We start from the raw sequence: 25,615 nt of genomic DNA, 5'->3' as shown, positions 1-25,615 counted from the left end.
TAGCTTTCGTTCTCACAGGTACATTGAAATAGTGAAATGTATCATTTGCATTAAATCAGCAAGGATTGAGCTGAGCAACTGTGGCCGCGCCCCCAGTTCAATCGTAGGATATGATAATAAATATGATTCTGAACATCATCAGAGACTACTGAGACTGTTATTATACAATGGACCCTCATCATTAACAGAGGTGTCCATGGCCCCAGGCTGGGGACCCCTGGACTAAATGGATTTCTACCGTGTTGCAACCTCATTATTTTGCCGGCAATTTGTTCTGTACCCTACAAAATTTAATTTCTGCGCTTTACTTTAGTTACGTGCAATTCATTTGTAGATTTAGCTCTTGATTTCCCAAGTTCCTGTGTGTTACATGTACTACTGTGCTTTACACCTTGATCTGGAGAAACAGTGTTTCATTTGATGGTATACATGCAGGCCTCCGTTAGTCTTGAAAGACCATGGATTTGCACCTTGGAAAGTTTCTAGGGCACAAGCCTGGGCAAGGCCTTTTTTTAAAAAAATGGAAGACCGGCAGTTGCCCAAGCTGCAAGACCCCCCTCTCCACACCACTGATGTTGCCCAAGGGAAGGGCAGCTTGGCACCAGTGTCAATGTGTGGTTAATGCCTTGCTCAAGGACACACATGCAAGCCTCAGCCAAGACTCGAACTAGCGACCTTCAGATAACTAGACGAACGCCTTAACCACTTGGCCACGTGCCAACACATAAACATCGTTAAATGACAATAAACCTAAGTTGACACTGAAGATTTATAGAAACTGGAATTGTGAACTGCTAGGTTACTTTTTTTGAGCAGACTCCTCAAATTGCAGAGACAAGCTTACTCTATTTATTTTAGAGCCCGTATTGTTGACAAACATTTCCTATCAAGTTGCCTGCCACTGTAACTGAAAGACCAAACAGCTTGAACCATACTCAGAGAGAGGTTTATCCTAACCACCTGGCTCTCTACACACGAAACACTTGTGAGATTTTATAAGGTGACTTACAATTCGGCGAGCAGGAATTTGTTTTATTCACTTGTGCGAGTCTGTGGGTTCAGGTCTCGCCCTGGAGATCCGAGTTGGCATTGTAACTGCGTGCGGCACTATTGGTGACACTTGGTAGGTGAGGTGTCAAACTGCGCTCTGTCTGCCAAAGATTAGCTTTATTTGTCACGTGTACATAGAAACGTACAGTGAAACGAGTTATTTGTGTTGACGACCAACACAGTCAAATGATGTACTGGGGGCAGCCCACAAGTGCTGCCATCCTTCCGACACCAATGTAGCAGGCCCACAACTTCATAACCCTTCCTACCCTGTACGTATTTGGAAGGTGGGAGGAAGCCAGAGAACTCGAGGGAATCCCACTCAGTCAGACTCCTTACGGACAGCAGTCAGAATTGAACACCAGTGGTTGACTGCTGATGCTGTACAGTGATGCACTAACCTCAACGCTACCGTGCCAGCTAATTAGATTACATTACAGCAGGGGGTCCCAACTTGGGGTCCACTGACCCCTTGGTTAACGGTAGGGACCCTTGGAATAAAAAAGGTTGGGAACAGTAACTACAAGTGCTGGAATCTGGAGCAACAGCCAAACAACATCTGGAAGGGCTTAACAGGTTGAATAGCCTCTGCATGGGGTGGAAGAGGAACTGAAATGTTGCATTTTTATAGACACGTGGGAAAAAAAATAAAGAATCTCGTTTTAAAATAGCTCAGGATCAGACCCACCACGTGCCCTTCGAACTGATCGAGAGACGCTGGACGTTGTGGGCTTCACAATAAACAGGCGGCGACCTGGAGTCAGATTTCCTGAGTGGATTCAGCTGCACTTGGAGACCATTCCACCTGCTCTTGACAACAGCAGGGTAGCGTTCTTGTCCAAGCTGTCGGTTCAAGTCCTGCTCCAGAGGCTAGAGAAGGTCCAGACAGGAAGGGGGTCCCAACTTTTATCATGGCATGAGCCCCTAAGATTAACCAAGGTTAAGGTTGGGGTCTCCTGGTCTAGATTGAAGCTCTAGAGCGATGAGGCAACAACTCTGAGGATTTCTTAACGAGCGGACAAGGAAACCTTTTCGCTTTGGATACAGAAGATATCAAGTCACTCAGCTTGCACTGTGCCTCAATCACAAAACAAAATTATGGCAGGTGCACAAATTGTTAACCATGTTTGTTGTGCAGTGACTACACTACATAGGGGCGTGGCTGTGTTTGTGTAAGAGAATGAGCCTGTTCTTCTGTTGTTGCAGCTTGTGATGTTCTGCCAAGCAGTGTAGGCACGCGATGTCAGAATGAGTGGTGGCACTTGCGTGCAGCCTCCAGCACACCATTGGTTGTTAACGCAACAAGCATTTCACTGTACATTCTGACGTATGTGAGATAAACACACCAAGAGTTGTCTGTCCAAAAGCTGAAGGAATACTCTCAGGATGAACGTGGTACCAACTTGAGTTAGTCTACAAGTTCCCACGCGAGGACACAATTTATTGAGGAGAGGGGAATCAGGAAAGTTTAGGAGTTTCACTAGGATTACACTGTGCAGCAAGAGAACGGGGTTCTGCTTAGTTCAATCCTGTAGCGGGGAGGAAATATCACGACACTTTTTACAAGTGTGCAGCATGTCCTGAAGCAGCACACAAGTTAAAGGTTTGAGACCAAACTGGTTTAGTCAGGAGTACTGCAGTTACACAACGAGACCAGAACTGGATTTCCCACCACAAGAAGCACCCGCCGGATGTCCCGTCCCATTTCACTCCACCTGGATGGTGCAGAGTGATGGAATACTCTCTCGTCATGCACCTCCAACCCTCGAGCTCAGTAACCACACAGGACAAAGCAGCGCACTCGTTCAGAACCCCACACATCATACTAAAACGCTCAATTCATGCCGTGTTTGCGGGGGCATCATTTGCAAGTGTACTGCCGTTAGAAGCTGCTGCTGTTCCCACAGCATCAGCCTCCACACAAATGACGAGGGTTTCTGGAGCATACCCACACAACAGTCCGACTTAGAACAACCCTGCCCTTCCTCCATCACCACCCTGGTACTCCCTCCCCAAGCGTGTACTGTGAGCACCTGTACCAGTAGGGTTACGCAGATCAAGGAGGTAGCTCATCGCCAGCTTCTTAAGGACACTGAGCAATGGGCAGTCAATATTGAAGTTGCCAACATCTATATCCTCCAATAAGGACCACAACCTTGTCGTTGGGTTTGGAGGCTCGCATGCTTCAATGACCCAGGCAGCTATGTTGGCTGGAGATAATGTTTTATGCTTTGGCTCTTAGGTAAGGTCACTCATACCAAACAGGTCAAAGGGTAGAGGTCAGACAAAGAATGGTTCACTAGGTCCTCCAGGTTCAGGGGTTCAGCTCGGGGCTAGCAATCTCGACAGGCAAAACAAAATTGCTACAGAAACAGCAATGAAGGTTCATTTTACACCTGAGTGCGACGATATTCCCGAGTCTCCATCCGGGAATTACATGACTGACGGTAGTGAAAACCAAAAGGAAGCTACTGACATGATGAATGAAGCCCTGATCACCACCAGAGATGGAGGACCTTCATTGCTGCTCCAAACGCCAGCGGTGTAACGGGCAGTAAGGTCGAGTGCGTCAGAGAAAACCAAACGCAACTTCCCACCGAAACTTGAAAACAATATTCAGACCACAATAGATTTCCTTTAGAGTGGACGGGTTTGCAAAAAGCAAAAGGTGGCAGTTCCACACCCCCACCCGCGCACAAAATATCATGACATGGCCTGAAGGTCAACGCTATGACTGGCGAGTTCTGGGGTCAATACTCACAGGTCGGTGAAGTCCGAAGTTGGAGGCCCTACGCCAGTGAGTCCGGGGCCAAGCACTGGAGGTGGCCCACCCTGGGGTTGAAAGTCTGCCCGTGAGTGGGAGTGGGAAGGGATAATACATTGATGCCGGAATGTGTGGTGACAATTGCAGGCTGCCCCCCCCACCTCATCCTTGATTGCTATTGCAAATGATACATTTCACTATATGCTTTGATGGACATTTGATAAATACATCTGACTCACATTAAATTCAAAACATATTGAACCTTATTTTGCATTCTAACACCACACAGATTTAATCAGTGACACCCCACCAATACAGGGCATATTTTCTTAAAATGGCTGTGGTAGCTATTTAGACAAACTTGCTTACAAAACAAAAAAGAACTATTAATAGATTCAGAGGCCACTTTTTACAGACTTGCCTGTGCCAGTACTCAGCCAGCTACTCAGTCCATGGGGAAGCCTCAGGGTCTCCAAGACTGCAGATATTTGTAGAACAGAGGCTCAGAGCACAAACATAAGAGATTATGCAGATGCTGGAAAGCCAGGGCAACACGCACAAAATGCTGGCGGCACCCAGCAGGCCAGGCAGCATCTATGGAGAGGAAGAAGCTGTTGACGATTCGGGACCCTTCACCAAGTCCTGCCCAAGATGCTACCCGACCCCCTAACTTCCTCCAGCACTTTGTGCATGTTGCTCAAGACCGGCATAATCTTGGTCTTCATTCCTTGAAATATAGTAAAATATGGGGGAGACATTAGTGGGTGGGAGGAAAAGGACTTGTTTTATTGTAGTTGCTCTGCAGAACATAGTGGAGATGCTATGCTGAAGGCAGAGTGTATTCTGACACTTGTGGCTTGCCCACAGCATCAATGTTCCCTCAAATTTATTTATTTATCTTTAAATTGCCCTAAAAACTGCAAGGCACTTTACATGCTTTTTCTTTTAAATAAGTACACTATGAATATTTAGAATGAAAATTGAAAAATCACATACGTTTGATTTTATCAATTGAAGGTTTCATGAAATACAAAAAAAAGAAAATATTTCACTTTTTTAAAAAACTTTTTCCAGCTTTGTCCAATTCCAGCTGCGTGGCAACGAAGGCTACGTGCACGGGAGCGTTGCTGTTACTGTGCAGCCACAAACCTTTACAGCTTAGAGGGGAAAAGTGCCCAGCTTATCCTTAGGCTGTGCTGGCTGTTATCACTAACAATGTATTTTAATGTTTTAATGGTGATAAATAATTGAATCTGGTTCTGATTGCCCACGCTTCATAAACCAAACCACACACACACACACACATGCACCAACAGCAGCTGAGGGAGGAAGAGCATCACAGACATTTCAGATTGGAACCCCGCAGCAGGACCTGAGATGTGGACAATTCCTCCCCCACCCCCACAGCTGCTGCTCAACCAGTGTTCCTCCAGCATTTGGTTTGTGGCTCCCGATTCAGCAATTGCAGCCTCTTGTGTCTCCAAGTACAGCCTCCGCTGCTTTACTGAAAGAAAACAGCTTCTTTCCATAATGACAGCTCCAATTACCTCACCATCCCCTTAAACCCACAATTCTGAGCTGTGAAATCCACACTGACAAATATAGTTGTCCTAATCACGAAGCGCAGTTGCTTGTTTCCTAGGCAAACTACAGTGAAGTATGCAAAGGAATCCTGGAAGTTTTGGTTGGAGAGTGCAGACACTCATATATACCCAAACTATAGTAAAGACAAGCTTCCAAGCTGTGCTGACTTCTGAGACACTACTCTGTCTGGAGTTTGAAGTTAGCAATCTGTGACGCTTTGAGACCAAGTACACTGAACCGGTGGGGATAACTTTACTTACGTCAAAGTTGAAATGACACCACAACCGCATAGACTTGCTTTCAAGGACTCCAAAACTCACATTCTGGGCATTATTTTCACCATGGCAGCCACTTTTGTTCTGACATTGGCACAACATTTCTGATTATGGTACTCAAAACCAGACAGTAAAAATTGTCCGGCAGAAAAGAAAACAACTGAATTTACGTACCACTTGCCTTTATGATCAAAGTCACACTCCACAACCCTGAGCACTTACCCGGGCTAATGCACCAGTGCAAGCACCCACCACCCAGACCGTACTGTCTTCCTGCTGCTGCCAGTGGGCAGGTGGTACAGGAGTATTGGGTTCCACACCACCAGGTTCAGGAACAGTTATTACCCCTCAACCATCAGGCTCCTGAACCAGTGTGGACAACTCTGAACCGATACCACCTTCAAGGCACAAACATGAGAATATCTGCAGATGCTGGAAGTCCAAGCAACACACAAAATGCTCAGTTCCAGGAATGATATGTGGCTGTGGTGGCTTCCCCTACTGAGTCTCTCCAGCATGTTGTGCGTGTTGCTCACTTTCAAGGGCTTATTTACCATTTATTATCATTATTTTTGTGTTTGCACAGCTCGTCTCCTGTTGCACACTGATTCCTTGTTAGTCTGCGTGCACAGTTTTCAATTGATTCCATTGCATTTTTTTGTTCTACTGTGAATTTCTTCAGGAAAATGAATCTCAGCGCAGTGTATGGTGACGTATGCACTTTGATAACACAGTTACTTTGACAAACAGTAATTATATACAAAAAATAGGAAAGTCAAACTGTAGCAGTTGTACCTCACTTTGGCTGCACTTTCTAATCAAATCAGACACACCCATCGGCTGCAGTAGGGAATAGAAGTCATTGGAATGGAAAATTTGGCAGAAAATTAATTAAAAGAAAGCGTATAAAGATTAGCCTTATTTGTCACATGCATATTGAAACATACACTGAAATGGGCTGTTGCGTTAATTCAGTGAGGGATATGCTGGGGGCAACCTACAAGAGATGCCAACGTACCATGCCTACAACTGATTAACCTTAACCTGTATGCCTTTAGAAAGTGGGAGGAAACCAGAGGACCTGGAGGAAACCCACAGTGAAGTTCAACGTTAATATTGCACTGAGCATCGTATTTTGTTCTTAAGTGGTTGAGCTTGATACTACCGGACCCAACTTTTCAGCAATTTCAGATGTACCAATGACTTTGCCTACAGAATAACTCTGGTGCAAGGTTTAATTGGAACTTGTGGAATTCCCAAGGAACACACAAAGTTCCATTTACAAACATGAAGGAGCTTATCACAGCAAATTACACAACGCCTGACACAGCCATCTGGTTTAAACCTCCTAATATAAAAGTTTCTGTTTTATACCCTCAAAGACACTTTATTAGATACACTTACTCATTAATGCAAATATCTAATTAACTAATCTTGTGGCAGCAACTCAATGCACAAAAGCATACAGACATAGCCAAGAGGTTCAGTTGTCATTCAGACAAAACATCAGAATGGGGAAGAAATAAGATCTAAGTGACTTTGTGTGGAATGATTGTTGGTGCCAGACAGGGTGGTTTGGGAATCTCAGAAACTGCTGTTCTGCTGGGATTTTCACAGACAACACCCTCCAGAGTTTACAGAGGATTGTGTGGACAAACAAGGAATATCCAGTCAGCAGCAGTTCTGTGGGTGAAAACGCCTTGTAAATGAGAGAGGTCAGAGGAGAATGGCCGGACTGGTTCAAGCTGACGGGAAGGTGACAGCAACTCAAATAACCATGTGTTAGAAACAAACTGATTCTGATTTCTTGCTCATTACTCACATAGCTATTCAAAAGTTCAGTTGACATGCTCGCTTGGAAGGAGATGTCTGCCCTTTAGGAAAGGCTGCCTTCCAGACGAGTCAGGTGACCTGCTGACGTGAATGGGAAAAGGTTTTGTGGAAGCATGTCAGAGAAGCAAGGGAGTTGTGCCTACAGTCCTGATCGATGGTTACTTCTTCATATCCACAGATAAAACAGATCTGCTCATGGACGCACTGCAGGCGGTGGGACCTCACTCTACACAAGGTACTTGCTACATTTCCAAGGACCTCACATCCACCTGCTGGGAGCATGCAGAACCTGCAGAACCTTGGGAATGCAACCCCTACCAAGCCACCCAGCCGCTCACGGTATCGAGTGCCCCCTGCCCCACCCGAGGGTGCAGATCTCAACACCCACTTCAGTAATCGAGAACTGGAAGGGAAGCAAGACAACTTCATTCTCATGAGAGATCCCATAAGTGCCAGAACCCTGGAGCAACCACCACAGAATACTGTAAGAACTCAGCAAGTCAGACAGCATCTAGAGAGAGGGATAAACTGTCAACATTTCAGGCCAAGACCCTTCATCAGGAAGGTCCTAAAGGTAAAGGATTTCAGCCCAAAACATTGACTGTTTATTCACCTCCATGGATGTTGCCTGACCTGCTGTGTGTGTGTGTGTGTGTGTGTGTGTGTGTGTGTGTGTGTGTGTGTGTGTGTGTGTGTGTTGCTCAACATCAATCTGAATGGATTCTTAAAGACACTCTCAGGGAGTCCTTTGGGGCCCAACTGAATGCTACAGAAAACATCACAGCAACATTGCAGACGATGCTGAACAGAAGCTTCAAGTTATTTAACCCTTTATTCCCTCTCACCACCCCTAGTGAGGAAGACTTTGAGATGTATAACCAATATTGATTATGATAGATAGTGGACAGGCTGCACCTTTTCCTGGGGAGGCAATGGCCACTATGAGGGGACGTACTTTCCTCCAGTCACCTCAAAGGTATGGGGGAGGTGGTGTCAGAGGTAACGTTATTTTCATAAACATAGAAGTGCTTGGAATGCACCTCTGAGGGGAGGGGAATGGTAAAGACGGAAATATTAGGGATATTCAAGTGACTCAATGAAAGAAAAATGGAAGACTACATGTGAGAGAAGGGTTAGAATAACCTTGCAATTGGTTAACAGTTTGGCACAACATCATGGGCCGAAGGGCCTGTGATCTATTTGTACAGCAAAGCTTCACGTCTTCGTCTAGAACTTGCTCCTTTACACGTGTGGCTTGCCACCCACTTTCTAAATTGAACCCCTGAACACTAACCTCACTACTTTTTTATTTCTATCTTTCCACTACTTAGTTAACTATTTAATATATACTTACTGCAATTCATTTTTTTCCCTATTATTATGCATTTCATTGTACTGCTGCCGTAAAGACATCAAATGTCACGGCACGTGCTAGTGGTTTAAACCCGATCTGATCAAGCGCAATTCATTTCCACATGCACGTCTTCCAATCCAGAGTCCTGGTTTCCATGACCCAACGTGGTCTCCTTGCACTGCAGGAACCAAACTCAGACCCAGCCAGCACTTGGTCCACGGGAGTGACCTCAAGCTTCTGCTTGCTTGCCACCTGAACTCCTGCTTCGCTCAGACTTGACATCAGGGGGCCTCCTGCACCAGCAAGATAACAGTCGACGCTTCAGGCTGAGACCCTTCACCAGGAATTGAAATCCTGATGAAGGGTCTCAGCCGGAAAAGTTGACTGTTTATTCCTCTCCATAGATGCTGCCTGGCCTACTGAGTTCCTCCAGCATTTTGTCAGTTACATAACACAAAGGTTAATTTGAACTGCCCCGCCCTCCCCCAACTTCTCTGCATTCAAGACCAACGATTTTCTCCTGCTGATGAAGGGCCCCAGTTTTCAAAACATTAACCATTTCTCTTTCTGCCCTCCAACTTGAGATATCCAAGCATTGTTTTTGTTTACCAGACTTCCAGCATCTACCAAGTTCCACCAGCTACTCGATTATTTGTTTACTTTATTTAGCAATAGAGGGTGGAGTAGGCCTTTCCAGTCCTTCAAGCCCTGTTGCCCCAGCAACCTCCAATTTACCCTTAACCTAATCACAAGAGAATTTACAATGACTAATTAACCCACCCAGTGCATCTTTGGACTGTGCACCCAGAGAAAACCCATGCATTCTACGGGGAGGACGTACAGAGTCTCCTTACAGAGGACACCGGGATTGAACTCAGAACTCTGATGCCCCAAGCTGTAATAGTGTTACACTACTGTGGCACCCATTTCTGCTCCAGAGTTCCAGCATCTACAGCATTATTTTGACTTTCATGCTGTTCCACAAAATGCGCACAAATTTTAAGGTGCAGGCACAACAGACTGTACTCGCTGGAGTTTAGAAGAATGGGGGGGGGGGGGGCAAACTTAATTGAAACCTGTCGACTATTGAAAGGCATAGTCAGAGTGGATGTGGAGAGGGTGCTTCCAATAGTGAGAGAGTCTAGGACCCGAGGGCATAGAGATGACAAGAGATTTCTTTAGCCAGAGGGTGGTGAATCTGGGGAATTCATTGGCATAGATGGCGTGGAGGCCAAGTTATTGGGTATATTTAAAGTGGAGGTTGATAGGCTCTTGATTAGTAAGGGTGGCAAAGGTTATGGGGAGAAGCCAGGAGGATGGGATTGGAAAGGATAATAAGTCAGCCCTGATGGAATGGCAGAGCAGACTCCATCAGCTAACAGGCCTAACTGCACCCCTCTGTCTCATGGCCTCATGGACTGTGGATGGTGGAAGCCCGAAGCAACTGGTGGAACTCAGCAGGACAGACGGCACCTGGGAAGGGAAATGGACCGAGTCCAGTTGAAAGGTCGAGACTCAAAACATCGACTGTCCATTTACCTCGCCAGATGTTCCCTGGAGGCTGAGCTCCTCCAACAGCTCGCTTCCCACTTGATCCATCGGAAAAGTTATGAAGCACACCCTTATCCATTCTTCTAAGATGTTCATACATCGGAAAATGGATCTGCAACTACTTTTAACCATGCCTGATGGGAATCATACTCACATTTATTACTGCTGACAGGTGTGCGGAAATTTATGACAGGTGTGCTGGCAGCAGTACAGCACAAGGCATAGAAATTACTGGAAGTTACAAAATAAAGAGGGCAAAGGAATATCAAAGTAGAGCAATGGGAGCAGAACAGGCCATTCAGCCGCAATGTTGTCTGACCCTTTAACCTACTTCTAGATCAATGCAATCCTTCATAAAATCAACCCACTCCTTCCCTTCCATAAAGCCCTCCTCTTCACTTTCATCTGTATGCCTAAAGGTCACTGGCTCACATGGCACCACAGTGGTGCAGTGTTACACCTGGGGGGGGGGGGGGTCAGAGTTCAATTCCCTCTGCAAATACCTTCTCCCCTTAGGCTTCTGTTTCCTTGAGTGCTCCAGTTTCCTCCCACAGTCCAAAAGTAGTACCTTTTGGTAGGTTGACAGGTCATTGTAAATGGTCCTGTGATTCAGCTAGGGTTAAATTGATGGGTTGCTAGGCAGCGAGCCTCGTTAGACCACAGGGTCCTCCTCTGCGCTTTACCTCCAAATAATTAAAATAAATCTGATGACAAAGGGGAAAGGGCTGTTCTTAAAACGTTGCGTGCGGACCTTTAGGCTCCCGTACCTTTTCCAACATAAGACAGGCTTTAAAATCAGAAGTCGCACAATCTGCCCCAGGGCATTAAAAAAAATCAACCATTGCATAACTGCAAAATCCTGACGTTGGGTGCCCGGCATGCAAAAATCAAGACATGGCTCTCTGTGGAATTCCCAAGTGCAGGATTTTTATCTCTCCCCCTGTGACAAGGTAGTGGGAGAGAGTTGGGGGGGGGGGGGTAACAGTGAGGGCTCTGGCTTGACAATGAATAACTTGGGGAAAATTCTGCGAATGCACAGACGACAGAAATGTCCCTTACCTGTACAATGTCCAAGACCATTCCAGCTGCTACCGTGCCAAAACCTGCCAGCAGGAATGGGAAGACAACTTGTAGTCCAATGGAAAAGGAGGTCTCTTTAAGGGAATCTGGCGCCCGGCTGGGGTCGCTGCTAATATCATCACTGTCGATGCTCTGACTCCCGTTCTCCAGTAGAGCGTCTTCCTCTCTCACACCTTTGGCATTGGCACGGGAGTCTCTCACAACAGCCTCCGTCCTCTCAATTTGCTCCCTCTCCTCCGTTAAATATTCTGAGCTTTCCGTCTCCACCAGCTCCTTGGACGAACTGGGGGTGATGGAGATGGCGAAGTCGTCAGAGCCAGCATCAACGGGGTAGGCGCTTCCATTCACATGGTAAACCAGGCCAACTTCCTTCTGTTCCGTGGGGTTAGACATGGCGCTTTTACAATCTTCGGGATATCATAATGTTTAATTTCCTTAGTCTTTTAAACGTTTCAAAAGAGCCTCCCACTCCCCCTTCCCAAAAGTTAAGCGTCAAGTAGATTTCTTCTTGGCCAACTGAACGGTAAGATGTTATAAAGATCCTTCTGCAGATGTAGCCGGTAGAGTTGCCGTTCCGTCAGATTTCAGTGCCATCGCCGTCGAGGAAGTGTGCCATAAGTTCAACACGTGGCAGGAGGAGGAAAAAAAGTTCCCAATTAATAACGGAAACGGCGATTGCTTCTAGCGGTCAGTCGGACGAAGGCAAGCCGTCGCTATTAATGGAAAAAGGAGACTCGTTAAAAATCGCTCCCATGTAATAAACGAGAGAGAGAGAGAGACAGAAAAACAAGAACTTAATTCGAGGCAAGCAAACCTTCAGCTCCCACAAATCCACTAAGTGACAGTTTCTAATCACGTCTAATGAAAACTACTGAACACTCATTCAAAAAGAATACTGGGAGGAAAAAAAATCACCAAACGTCACCTGGATTGTCAGAATCGTTTGTGTTGCAAAAGCCCGTTTTTAAATTAACACACAAGTTTCACTCAATATTTTTTCCATAAACTTGATATCGCAGGACCTCGCAAACATGTTCAAACACAATCGCGACCCCAAATCCCAAGTTTTCAGTGCACTCAACCCCTGATTTTTGCCCTCTGAAATTCCTCTAACATTTTCACAATCACTGTTCTCGCTCACAGTTTAACGTGCAATCTCTGAAACCAGCTCTACAATCCCTATTGCTTTTGCGATCCTTAAATATTATCATAGATTTTAGAATCAGTCATTTCGCCGTTTTGCAGAATGTCTCAAACATTTTAATTCCTCGAATTCTGGAGTCAAGTCCCCCAAGTATCTGATAAATGTACAATTCCCCCAGTTTCAGGCTGCAATACCTCCCGACTCTTTAGCTGAATTGCCCAGCCCGTGTGCGTCAGGGTCTTTACCCCGTCAACTGTGAAGATGCGGTTGCCTCAATGAGTGAAGCCTCCAACCTCCCTACGCCTCTGGCCGAGCCTCCTGCTACTCCCGCCGGGTTTTACTCTGGCTGCCCCCACCCCCTTCATCCAATTCCGCCCACCCCCCGACTCCGAGGGGGGTCGGCCATAGTGTTCCCGGGCCGGTTAAACTGTTACCTGTAGGCCAGCGACCGTCACCCATTAACCGAGTGGCACTCGGCGTTCCGTCACCGCATCCCACCCCACCCCGCCTCCAGACAAACGTGACGAGCACCGGCGTCCACCAATCAGAATGCGCGGCCGCCACGGGCCGAGGGTGACGCGTGGTCGATGAACAGGCCGGTTCGCCAATCAGCGCCACGCCAGTGACGGCGAAGGATGCATTCCCGTACGTCATGGAACCCCAGGTATCGGGGAATGTAGTGAGACATTTGGCGCGTGTTCGACCCGCCCCCTCATCTGCCACACGACCAATCAGGTAAGGCGGCACGACAAGATCCCATAAACTACCCATGTGGTCGGCAATAGAGGGGAGGACTTCAGGGCGGGAAATAAGTTCCATAGAATGCCCCCCTTCCCTTTACTTTTGTGGGCCTGTCAAAGAATTCGGAAGAGAGGGCGAGCCAGTGAGGGAAATGGTTAAAAAAGTTATACTTTAATAGAACAGAAGTTAATTGCATCCGATGGATGGGTACATGACTCATGGGCAACAATTAATCAATAGAAAACAAAGAAGGTTTACTGGACGGTCTCATTAAAGAGCGAAGTAAACTGAAACTTGTGAACTCCCTGTAAGAAAACTCAGTCATCACACATGTTATTTGGCACTCAGTTGGTGATAAGGTTTGATTATCGGGGGAGTTTTTTTTTGTCAAACGTTACCCTTTTTTTAAAAAATGAGCTCTGTATATTTCAATCCAAATTAATATTAGTCATAGAGGCCAGGGCACCTTAACCTCCGTGCCTCGGTTTGGGCAGGCAATCCCAGTCTTTTCATAGCTGATTGGTATCAAATAACTCCTTTAAATAAATGCGGATGCTGGATTAGGGTGTTCCCCCTGTAGTGCTCCCCGCAGTGAAATGGTACCACTCGCTAACTGGAAACATGGAAATGTCCTGCATGGAGCAGACCTTTTAACTCATTACGCCACCATCAAACAGTTAAAATTAAAGTAAATCTCTTCTGTCTGCACTTTATTCATACCCCCCCCCAACTTCCTGCACATTCATGTGTCTAATGTTCTTTCAAACACCACTATTGTTTCTGCTATATAAACACAAGAGATTCTGCAGATGCTGGAAATCCAGAAGAACATATACAAAATGCTGGAGGACCTCAGTGAGTCAAACAGCACTAGGAATGCAGAGTCGATGATTTGGGCAGAGACCGTTCACCTTAGTCCTGATGGAGGGTCTCAGCCGGAAACGTTGGCGGCTTAGTCATTTCCGTAGATGCTGCCTGACATGCTGAGTTCCTCCAGCATCTTGTATCTGCTTCCACTTCTGGCGACCCATTCTGGGCACCTCCCCTCACTTGCCCTGCACATCTCCTTTAAACTTTCCCCCCCTTCACCAGAGATTGCGGTCACAAGGCCGCAAAGGGAGGGAGAAGCTTAGACGAATCTCAATCTATAGAAAGTAGACGGAGTTTTGGGAATATCTGGACCTGATGACCTGTATCCTAAGCAATGTAAGGAAGATCTACAGCTCTGTTCTATGCTTCTGTTTCACTACAGGGTGGTGCCATTTCACTACAGTGAGCACCAGATGGGAAACACTCTAATCCAACATCCGAATTTATCTAAAGCGTAAAAATAATATACGAGTTAGTTGTAATCAAAGAGGTTCCAGAAATTTGGAAAACTGTAAGGGAATACAAGGGAGAGAGAGAGAGAAAAAAAGTAGGAAGCTGTAGGTCTTTATGATTAACATCTATCAATAGAAAAAATCTATTGAAACCATTATGAAGACCAGAAGATCATAGACCATGAGACACAAGAGGTACTGCAGATGCTGGAAATCTAGAGTATTACACACAATGTGCTGGAGGAGCTCAGCAGGTCAGGCAGCACCTGTGGATGGGAATAAACAATCAACGTTTCAGGCCAAGACCCTTCATCAGGACTATATAGAACATAAGACATAGGAGCAGAATTAGACCATTCAGCCCATCGAGTCTGCTCTGCCATTTCATCATGGCTGATTTAATTTCCCTCTCAACCCCATTCTCTTGCTAAATAACTTTGAACGGTCTTACTAATCAAGAACCAATCAACCTCTGTTTTAAATATATTGAATGACTTGGCCTCCACGACCATCATGGCAATGAGTTCCAGCTGAACATTTAAAAAATTCACGAGATAATGTGGTTTTAACATAGAACATAGAAATCGACAGCATATTACAGGCACTTTGGCCCACAATGTTGTGCTGACTAGGTACCCTACTCTAGAAACTACCTAGAGTTACCCTACCACAATAGAAATTCTGATTGACCGATTTGCTAAAGCTCATTAAGGCTGTAACATAGAGAATGAGTAAATGGGAACCATGTAGTGTATTTAGAGTTAGATTGGAAGGCATTTAATTAGAGGTCACATAAAGAGTACTTTTGGGTTTAATATATTGCCATAGAAGGGAGAGATGTAATTTATTAGCAGAATGCAGAGAATTGGAATAAATGGGCCATTTCTAAGTGTACTTAGACCACACTTGGAATATTGTGTCCATTTCAAAGGAGGATGAGAGGTGACTTGATGGAAGTGCACAAGATGATAAGAGTGGACAGCCAGGGCAGGGCAGAATTGGCTAATATAAGGGGGCATCATTTTAAGGTGATTGCAGGGAAGTATAGAGGGGATGTCAGAGGTAAGTTCTCTACACAGTGAGTGGTGGATAGATGGAACACCCTGCCAAGGGTGGTGACAGAGGCAGATACATTAGGAACATTTATGAAGCTCTTAGGGAGGCACATGGATGATAGAAAAATGGAGGGCAGTGTAGGAGGGAAGGGTTAGATTGACCATAGTTAGTTAAAAGGTCAGCACAACATCATGGGTCAAAGGGCCTGTACTATTCTATGTTGTATGAATCAATATAAAATAAGTTTCACTCATTTTGTCAAGTTCCTTGGACAGAATGTTTTGGAAAAACACCCAAAATGTTAATCATATGATAAAATACATAGTCATTTAAATTGAGCCTATGACCAGGTGTCTATTCAAGATTTGAGTTTGGTTTTTGTCATTTCCAGTATAAAAGTGGAAAGAAGAATGAAATAATTGTTATTCTGGATCTGATGAAAAACAAAAAAAAACACAATAAGAGAAATGACAGTAATATAAAAATACAATGAATATAAATACATCAACATAATTATGTGCCGTGTCGTATGACATGGACGATCATGGCCTCATGACCATGATTGATCTTGGCAGATTTTTACTTAGGAGTGGTTCGCCATTCTCTTCTTCTGGGCAGTGTCTTTACAAGACAGGTGACCCCAGCCATTATCGATATTCTTCAGAGATTGTCTGCCTGGCGTCAGTCATCGTATAACCAGAACTTGTGATATGGACCAGCTGCTCATATGACCATCCACCACCTACTCCCATGTCTTCACGTGACCCTGATCGGGGTGGGGGGGGGGGTTCTAAGCAAATGCTACACCTTGCCCAAGGGTGACCTACAGGCTAGTGGAGGGAAGGAGCATTTTACACCTCCCTTGGTAGTAGAGATGTATCTCCAACACACCACCCATATAAATACTTATGAATAGATCATATGCATAGATTGATTGTATGTACATAAGGTGCATCACTATATGTACATGCAATCATTCTATGTATATAAGCTATCTTATGTATTTGTATTTATTAGTATGTATTTTGGCCTTGGGAAGAATTGGGATCAGCAAGTGGCAAGTCATTGAACATTTTCTTGATGATTGGATATAAGCTTAAGGTTTCCCGCTCGAATTTTTAATTGTACCATATTCAGAATTATTGACATCATAAATTAATCTAAGTTAATTTTTCTGTAAAGCAGAGAACGCCTTTGAATGTTGGCTCAGTCAAAGGTTGCAGATGGCAAAACAAATTTTGGGGGTGTATAGAAAGGGTAAATGCAAGCAGGCTTTTTCATCAGAGATTGGGTGAGACTCGAACTAAAGGTCAAGGGCCAAAGGTGAAGTGATTAAGAGGAACATGAGGGGGAGCTTCTTCATTCAGAGTGTGGAACAAGTTGCCAGTGGAAATGGTGGATGTGGGTTCAATTCCAACAGATAAGAGAAATTTAGACAGGTAAATGGGCGGGAGGGGTACACTATGGAGGGTTATGGTCCAGGTGCAGGTCAACGGGATAAAACAAGGTTATAGTTCTGCACAGAATAGGTAGACTGAAGGGCCCATTTCTGTGCTGTAGTGTTCTGTAGCCCCGTGAAAGCAATATCCTTAAAAATTGATGAATGTTGCTTGCTTAATCCTATGTTTCCACTTTCTTAATCAGCAAAGTGATTGGAGTCCTGATCGAACATGTTGTTTCTACACATATATTTAGCTGCCAAGGTCTTGAGTGAATTGCATTTCAGATGAGCAATGCTAATCACAATTGGTGATGCCTATTTCATTCAGTCATTGATTTTGAAAGTTATTTTCAAAATCTTATATATGATTAAAAAATTGCTGAAAGAACATCATATATTTCCATTCCATCTTTCACAATGTCAAGACATTATAAGTAACCAGAGCTGAAGCAATACTTTGGAATTGCAATCTCTATTGCATTGTACAGGTACTTCTGCTATTATGCAATAGTTACATTCCTAAGAAACCTTATTTTTGGAAGTCATGCTGCAATAGAACAGGCTGTACTTACCTTCGAAGCAAAGGTTTAAACAGGTTTTCAAAATTGTGATCATACTTAACCAATGCAGTCCGCAGTATGCAGAAAGCTCTCCCTTACCTACCAATCTGTTATTTCTAATAGGCATTATGGAATTAGCCGCAGCTAATTCTCGCTATGCACACACCTGCGAACAGCAATAAGATTCTAGGTTGTGTGGATGAACAGAGAAATCCTGGGATCCACACCCATCAATCCTTCAAAGTAGCTGATCAAGTTGTTAAGAACGGAATGGTATGTTGGTCTTCCTCAGCCAGGGGTTTGAGTTCAAGAGCCGTGAGGTAGAGTTACAGCTCTGTAAAACTTTGGTTAGACCACACTGGATAACTGAGTTCATTTCTGGTCACCTCATTACAGAAAGGGTGTGGAAGCTTCAGAGAGGTTGCAGAGATTTGCCAGGACGCTGCCAGGATTAGAGAGCATGTCCTAAGAGGACAGAGTGAGCGAGCCTGGGTTCTCTTTGGAGCGAAGGAGGATGAAGGGTGAATTGACAGAGGTGCATGAGATGATGTGAGGCATAGGTTGAGTGGATAGCCAGGGACATTTTCCTGAGATGAGGAGACATCATTTTATGGAGTTTGGAGGAAAGTATAGTGGGGAACGTCAGAGGCAAGTTTTTATAGAGAGTGGTGTATGCGTGGGTGGTGGTGGAGGCAGATTCATTAGAGGCATTTAAGAGATTCTTAGATAGGCACACAGACGATAGGAAAATAGAGGGCTCTGTAGGTAGGAAGGAGAGATTTTTCTCAGAGTAAGCTAAAGAGTCAGCATAACATCATGTCCGAAGGTCCTGTACTATACTGTAATGTTAATAAATATGACCTCTGTTTTAATATTGTTATCTTAGAGGTAAGTAGGGGCCTGGGTGTGTGGGATATTTTCCCTTATTTTAAGTGGTTTATGCTAGTATAGTAGAGGATCTTTGTCACACTGGTGTGTTATGCGGGATCAGTGCTCAGCACTGTGGAACATTAAAGACTAAGTGGTACCTACAGACTAGTTTGAATTTGTTTGGCTGACAACTTTTACTGTTTTGATTCAAGTACCATGATCAGAAAACTGTTGTGCCCATCTCAGAACACATCTAGCTACTATAATGAAAACCTAAATAACTAGTGAATCAGAAATTTTTAAAAACTGAAGCAACACGCACAAACAGGAGAAAATCTGCAGGTGCTGGAAATCCGAGCAACAAGCAAAAAATTGCTGGCGGAGACTCAACAGGTCAGGCAGCATCTACGGAAATGAATGTCAATGTTTCGGGCCAAGAGCCTTCGTCAGGACAGGAGAGGAAGTGGAAAGACGCCAGGATGAAAAGGAGGGAGGCCAGCTGGAAGGTGATAGGTGAAGCCAGGCAAGCAGCAAAGATGAAGGACTGGAGAAGATGGAATCTGATAGGAGAGGGGATTGGACCATAAGAGAAAGGGAAGGAGGAGGGGGAACCCAGGGGAAGTGATGGGCAGATGAGAAGATGTAAAAGGTCAGAGTGGGGAGCAGAGGAAGAGGGGAGAAACTGAAAATGCTGGAACCACTCAGCAGGTCAGGCAGCATCCATGTGGAAAGAGAAAAAGAGTTAATGTTTTGGGTTGAAGATCCTTTGCAGAGCCTTAGACCTCAAACATTAACTCTGTCTTTACACAGGTTGCTGCCATGGCTATTGTTGGTGTGTGGGAGAGGACAAACTACAATGTGCTAACACACTATAGAAAGTCAAGGCTGACCCTGATCCCATCGGCACCTGACATCTGCACAAGCCACAAAGTAATGAATACAGGTTTAAAAGGAAGTGTTATATTGTTACAAATAACTTTTGGAGATAAAATCTTTTCACAATAACTGCAGCAGTGAGTGTGTCGAAAAGGTTACATCTCAAGTATCCAGTACCAGCTTGTTAACAATTGTGCTTCAACGTGCAGGAAATTTCCCACAATGTTTAATGCAAGTACTATTTTAAAATTGAGAAAATAAACAATTATCAAAACATTGGCTGAATTTTCCAAATTTTATTATGTCATTGCGGTGATTTATTATTGGTTTATTATTTTCACATGTACCAAGATACTATGAAAATATTTTGTTCTTCACATCACTCCGCATTACATAATTACATCAAGTCAGTAAAAGATAAACTAGAATTGATCATACAGCGAGTGGCCACTTTATCAGGTGTACCCCATACACCTATTCAATAATGCAAATGTCTAATCAGCCAATCTCATGGTGGCAACTCAATGGATAAAAGTATGCAGATACAGTTAAGAGGTTCAGTTGTTGTTCAGGTTGGAGATTAGAATGAGGGAGAAATGTGATCTAAGTAATCTTGACTGTGAAATGATTGTTGGTGCCAGATGGGGTGGTCTGAGTATCTCAGAAACTGTTGATCTCCTAGGATTTTCATGCACAACAGTCTCAAGAGTTTACAGAGAAAGGTGTAAAAAAACAAAAAAAGGAGACATCCAGTGTCAGCAGTTCTTTCAGTGAAAATATCTTGTTGAATGGAAAATCCTACAAAAAGTAGTGGATACGGTGCAGTCCATCACGAGTAAAGCCCTCCCCGCTGTTGGGCACATCTACACAGAGCGTTGTTGCGGGAGAGCAGTGCCTGTCATCAGGGACCCACATCATGTTCTCTTCTCACTGCTGCTGTCAGGAGGAAGGTACAGGATCCTCAGGACTCACACCACCAGGTTCAGGAACTGTTGTTATCCCTCAATCATCAGGCTCTTGAACCATAGGGGATAACTTCATGCAATTTCACTTGCCCCATCATTAAAACATTCCCAGAACCAATGGACTCACTTTCAAGGACTCTTCATCCAATGATTTTGATATTTATTGCTTGTCTATCTATCTATCTATCTATCTATCTATCCATCTATCTATTTATGTATTTATGTATGTATGTATGTATTTATTTATTTATTAGTTATTTCTTTTCATGTTTGCAGTTTATTGTCTTTTGCACACTGGTTGAATGCCTAAGTTGGTGTGGTCTTTCATTGATTGATAATATTAGCATAGGTCCCTGATTGATCTGGCCTGTGGATTGACAGGGTGACATAAAGTGTGAGGTGTATATTTATGAAAGACAGTGTAACATTACTGGCACTATTCTAATAAAGCAAGCAGTTGTATAAATATGTGAAACAGCGGCAATAAAAGATGGAAAGTGACTAGTGGAGGATGAGAGTGAGTGTTGGGGAGTGGTGGGGGGAAGGACAGGGCCATACGGCATTCAGACAGGATGCACATGTGTGCTGGGTGACAGCAGAGTGTAAAGAAGTCCAAGAGCTTTGGGGGAAGAACCTAATTGCCATGATGCATCCAGATAGGTTGTTTTCTATTGTGCATCTGTAAAAATCATAAGTGTTAACAGTTACATGCAGATTTCCTTTGGGTTCTGAGGAGGCGGAGGTGCGGGTACGCTTTCTTGGCTGAAGTGCCCACGTGGCCAGACCAGAACAAATTGGCATTTTGGGTTTGGTTTCCAACCTGTCATTGGTGGAAGTACAGATATTACCTATATTATTTTCTCAAATTTGGATTTTTTTCTTCAAATTCAAATTTATGCATGCACGTGGAAACATACAGTGAAATGTGTCATTTGCACTAACAACCAACACAACCTAAGGATGTGCTGGGGGCAAGTCTGCAAATGTCACCAAACATTCTGGCACCAACATAGCGTGCCCATCATGTTTATCAGAACAACAAGAACAACACAGGAACTAAACAAAAATGACAACAACAAAACTCTCTCCACTCTCCCACCCATCCATCCACACACACACACACACACACACACACACACACACACACACACACACACACACACACACACACACACACACACACACACACACACACACACACACACCAGTCCTTGGCCCTCGACTCTCATGATTGTCATGTCATATTTCTGACATTTTGTTCCATATAAAAGCACAGACGGTCTGGGACAATTTGAACTTTGCTAGTGTACTGTACAACAATTCTGATACTAACGTAAGTTGGTTGGATAACCACAACTGCTGATTCTCTATGGGACACTGTGTCTTTGTGTTTTATCTACAAATGTACAAGCTAAGGAATGGGAACAGGAGTTAACCATACGACTCCATTGAGACTACTCCAACATTCAAAATCATTGCTTTTAAATTAAAAATTCAAAGTAAGTTGATCATCCAAGTACCTAATTGTTGCCATATACTACCTTGAGATTCATTTTCTTACAGGGCAAAAAGAAATTTATGAAAAACTATACAGAGACAAAATAGACAAATAGACTCTTCTCGGGCTTCCACCTGGGTACAGGAAATGATTTTAACAATTTTTTTTCTCCAAAAATACTTTATTCAGAAATATTACAAAATAAAGTTATTTACATAGAAAAAAACATTCGTTACAACTGAGTCCTTATACAATAAATAGTTATTTACAATAAATTATTCGTTGACTCTCTGTTCCTATTCAAATTAAAGATGTTCACATTAAAACATTCATTGACTCTCAAACTTTAGTCAAGGATTAAAAACTTATTTACAATAAAATAAAATTATTAATGATAAACATCCAGGCGTTGACTCTCATTCCTTTACCGAAGTTCCTTTATGGTCTATACATTTCCAGCTACTTGATTTTAACCAATGTTTCAATGACAAACTCTGCCATCTTCATCAGGGATATTGCCTAGGCATATCTCGTTTGGTGGTGTTTATACCCCCATTATCCGTCCCTCCTGATTGGTTAGTTCCCATCCAATCAGGTTTCCACTGTCCTACCTTGTTTACAATCAAATTCCAGTTCTTACTTCGAGTGAGGCCTTCGTCTTTGTTAAGATGGACAAGCACAAATGTGCAAAACACAAACTGTGCAAAAATAATACAGAAACACGAGTTGTAAGAAGTCCATGAAAATGAGTCTGCAGGTTGTAAAATCACTTCAGAGTAGTGGTAATTGAAGTTGTCCTTGCCTGTTTAGGAGCCTGGTCATTGTAGGTTAATAAGGGAATTGTGAGGGATAATTGGTTGCCACAGTTACACAGAGGTTTATGCGATGCTATTACAGCTTGGGGTGCCAGAGTTTGGAGTTCAATATCAGCATCCACTGTGTGCGTTTCCTCCGGGTGCTCCAATTTCTTCCTATGGTCCAAGGATGTCCTGGTTAGTAGGTGAATTAGTCACTGTAAATTGTCCCATGATTAGGCTGGGGTTAAATTGGGTGTTGCTGGGTGGGGTGGCTCGAAGGGCCAGATGGGCTTCCTTATCTGGAAATAAATAATAAATAAATGCCTGAACGGGGCAGTGTGGCGCTCAAAGCTTCTGTACCATCTGCCTGATGGTGGTAGCAAAGGGGGCTTGGCCTGGTGGGGAGGGTGTGGTTTCATGCTGCTTTCTTGTGGCAGTGCTCCATGTACTTAGTGGTAGGGAGAGCTTTGCCTGGGATGAGCAAAATCTACCACTTTCTGCAGACTTCTCCATTCCTGGATATTGGTGTTTCTATTACCAGCCCATGCTTCAGCCACTCATGATTCAGGATACTCTCCACTGTGCATCTATAGAAGTTTCTCAAAGCCTCTGTTGACATTCTGAATCTACGCAAACTTCTAAGAAGGTAGAAGTGCAGTCATGCTTTCTTTGTGATGACTCTTAAATTCTGGTGCCAGGACAGGTACTGTGGTAGAGGAATTTAAAGCTACTGATTCTCTCCGCAACCACGCAGTGGACGGTCCTGAAAGAAGGGGTTGGGCATGGGGCTAGCAACGCCATCCAGTAAAAACCCAGAGCTACATAAATGTCAGCAGAAGCTCCATGAACCTCATTCCTGGCAGAGCAAGGCTCTTTGAAGATGAGCTACACCTGGGGACAACTAAGACTGAGCCAGGACAGAGGACTCTGGTAAGCTACTGTTGGCGGCCTATGCCCCTCTAGGGAAGGGGCATAAGGAAGAGACTCTTTTCACCTCCCTTCTCCTAATGAGGACTGGATCAGAGATGTGCCTGAAGTACATGCTTCCAAAAATCCATCCATCCCAGTCTTGATAATGAAAGTGTCCTACAGTGCAGAAGTTCAAAGAGTTGCTATTCCCTGAGTAAAAAAAAAACGTTCCTCATGTCAGTTCAAAACTGCTTCCTCTTAAATCTAAACAAAGGGAGAGGGACTATAAAATTTACAATGCTCAGGAGCAATATGGAAAACAAAAATTATTTAACTCCTGAGATAAAAATCAGAAAGATTCAAAATAAAACTGCAATGCCTGAAGCAAAATGGTGACCAGATGTGACTAGAACAAATTCCTTCCCCTTGTTTTACTGCACTTGGTGTATCTTTGCATACCTACCTGCTTCCAAACAAAACTTTGTGGTACATTCTAATCTTATGCCGTGGTGTTGTTCAAACAATCTTTTACAAAGAGATTACAGCATTGTTAAAACATTACCGAGAAAACAACATTAATATGTGTTTTGGTTGGGTGGTTGGTGGGCAGCAATATAGAAGCAAAGTCCACCTGAAGTTTCCTGCTCTGATTATTTACTTTAGGAACGGATGCTGAACCCAAGTGACCACAGGTGAACAATTTGTGGTTAGCCAGATTTGGAGAGTTACAAGGACGGAGGTCTCTGCTCAGCCAGGCTTGCTTCCCGTGCAGTGGACGTAACAGAACTTTCCATCTTGTGCTATTGCCTCAGGTCAGCAGGGAGGATCATTCTTTCACAACGCTAGTTGGCTGCATGCCTTCATGACACCCGATGTCACCTCTATCTGCAGGTGGAGACATGGTCAGTACAATGGGTGACCCCCCCCCCCGCCCCCTGAGAGGTTGTCGCAGTTGTAGAAGACGTTGGCGAGGCAGCATTTGGAGTGTTATGTTCAGTTTTGGTCACTCTGCTATAGGATTGCTACCATTATGCTGAAAAGATATATTTATTGCGATATAGCACAGAATCGGTCCTTCCGGCCCATTGAGCCACATCTCCCAGTAATCTTTGATCGTGGGACAACTTACAATGACCAATTAACCTACCGACTGGTACGTCTTTGGACTGCGAGAGGAAAACAGAGCTTTTGGATATATATAAGGATACACCATCCATATATATCCCAAAGTTTAGTTTTTGTCCCACAGTCTAAAGATGTATGGTTGGTAGGTTAATTGGTCATTGTAAGTTCTCCCATGATTAGGCTAGGGTTAAATTGGGGGATTGCTAGGTTGTGCGGTTCAAAGGGCCAGATGGGCCTATTCAATACTGCATCTCAATAAATAACTCAAGTGTACATCACCATACACTACCCTGAGATTCATTTTCTTGCAGGCATTCTCAGTAGGAGAAGGAAATACGATAGAATTGATGAAAAACTGCACACAAGCAAAAACTGACAAACAGCCAATGTGCAAAGAAGACTAAGTGTACACCTGCATCTCCAGACATTTGGACATGCGTGTGGACTGGAAAGACTTAGAGGGCTATGGGCCAAACACAGGAAAGTGGGACTTACCTGGATGGGCATCTTACTCAATATGGGCAGACTGGGCTTACGGGTTTACTTCCATGCTCCAGGTCTCTTCGACTATGACATTTTTATGCATCGATGGAGCCAGCTAATTATTGGTGTGAAAGCTTCCTTTTCTTACAGAATGTAGCTTGGTTATTTCTAGTAAACTACAGGGATGAAAATTAACTTCAATTTCTGCCCAAGCTGAACAGGAAGTTCAGAAGAGGCTTCTCTACCCAAAGTAAGAACTGGGAACGTGACCGTGGGGACCGGTTGAAGTGAATTTTGTAGATGCACTCAAAAAACAAGATACCCAAATGGAACTTAT

At 44.0% G+C, this 25,615-nt stretch overlaps 2 protein-coding genes across 5 annotated transcripts in view; one reads left to right on the top strand and one right to left on the bottom strand.

The window, feature by feature from the left end:
- The window catches only part of LOC132381016 (solute carrier family 41 member 1-like), a 70,438-nt gene extending 57,245 nt beyond the window's left edge, over positions 1-13,193 (bottom strand). Inside the window, exons 1-2 of one of the 3 annotated variants that reach the window (XM_059950102.1) lie at positions 13,070-13,193; positions 11,471-12,204 (exon numbers count right to left, since the gene is read on the bottom strand). In XM_059950102.1, the coding sequence (XP_059806085.1) occupies positions 11,471-11,884 (414 nt within the window). In that variant the 5' untranslated portion in view covers positions 11,885-12,204; positions 13,070-13,193. Of the gene's footprint in view, positions 1-11,470; positions 12,205-12,829; positions 13,036-13,069 lie in introns of those variants that run through there. The other 2 variants (XM_059950101.1, XM_059950100.1) reach the window with 2 other exon arrangements.
- Positions 13,194-13,253: 60 nt separating this feature from the next.
- Positions 13,254-25,615, top strand: part of LOC132381014 (general transcription factor II-I repeat domain-containing protein 2-like) — a 112,895-nt gene continuing 100,533 nt past the window's right edge. For both annotated transcript variants that reach the window (XM_059950096.1, XM_059950095.1), the window contains exons 1-2: positions 13,254-13,370; positions 24,334-24,482. The gene's annotated coding sequence lies outside the window, so the exon portion shown is untranslated. The remainder of the gene's footprint in view (positions 13,371-24,333; positions 24,483-25,615) is intronic.

The sequence above is a fragment of the Hypanus sabinus genome, chromosome 25 (genome assembly GCF_030144855.1).
Source record: "Hypanus sabinus isolate sHypSab1 chromosome 25, sHypSab1.hap1, whole genome shotgun sequence".
NCBI classification, from domain to species: domain Eukaryota; kingdom Metazoa; phylum Chordata; class Chondrichthyes; order Myliobatiformes; family Dasyatidae; genus Hypanus; species Hypanus sabinus.
The sequence above is the reverse complement of the archived record's forward strand: the minus strand, read 5'-3'. Positions and strand labels throughout refer to the sequence as shown.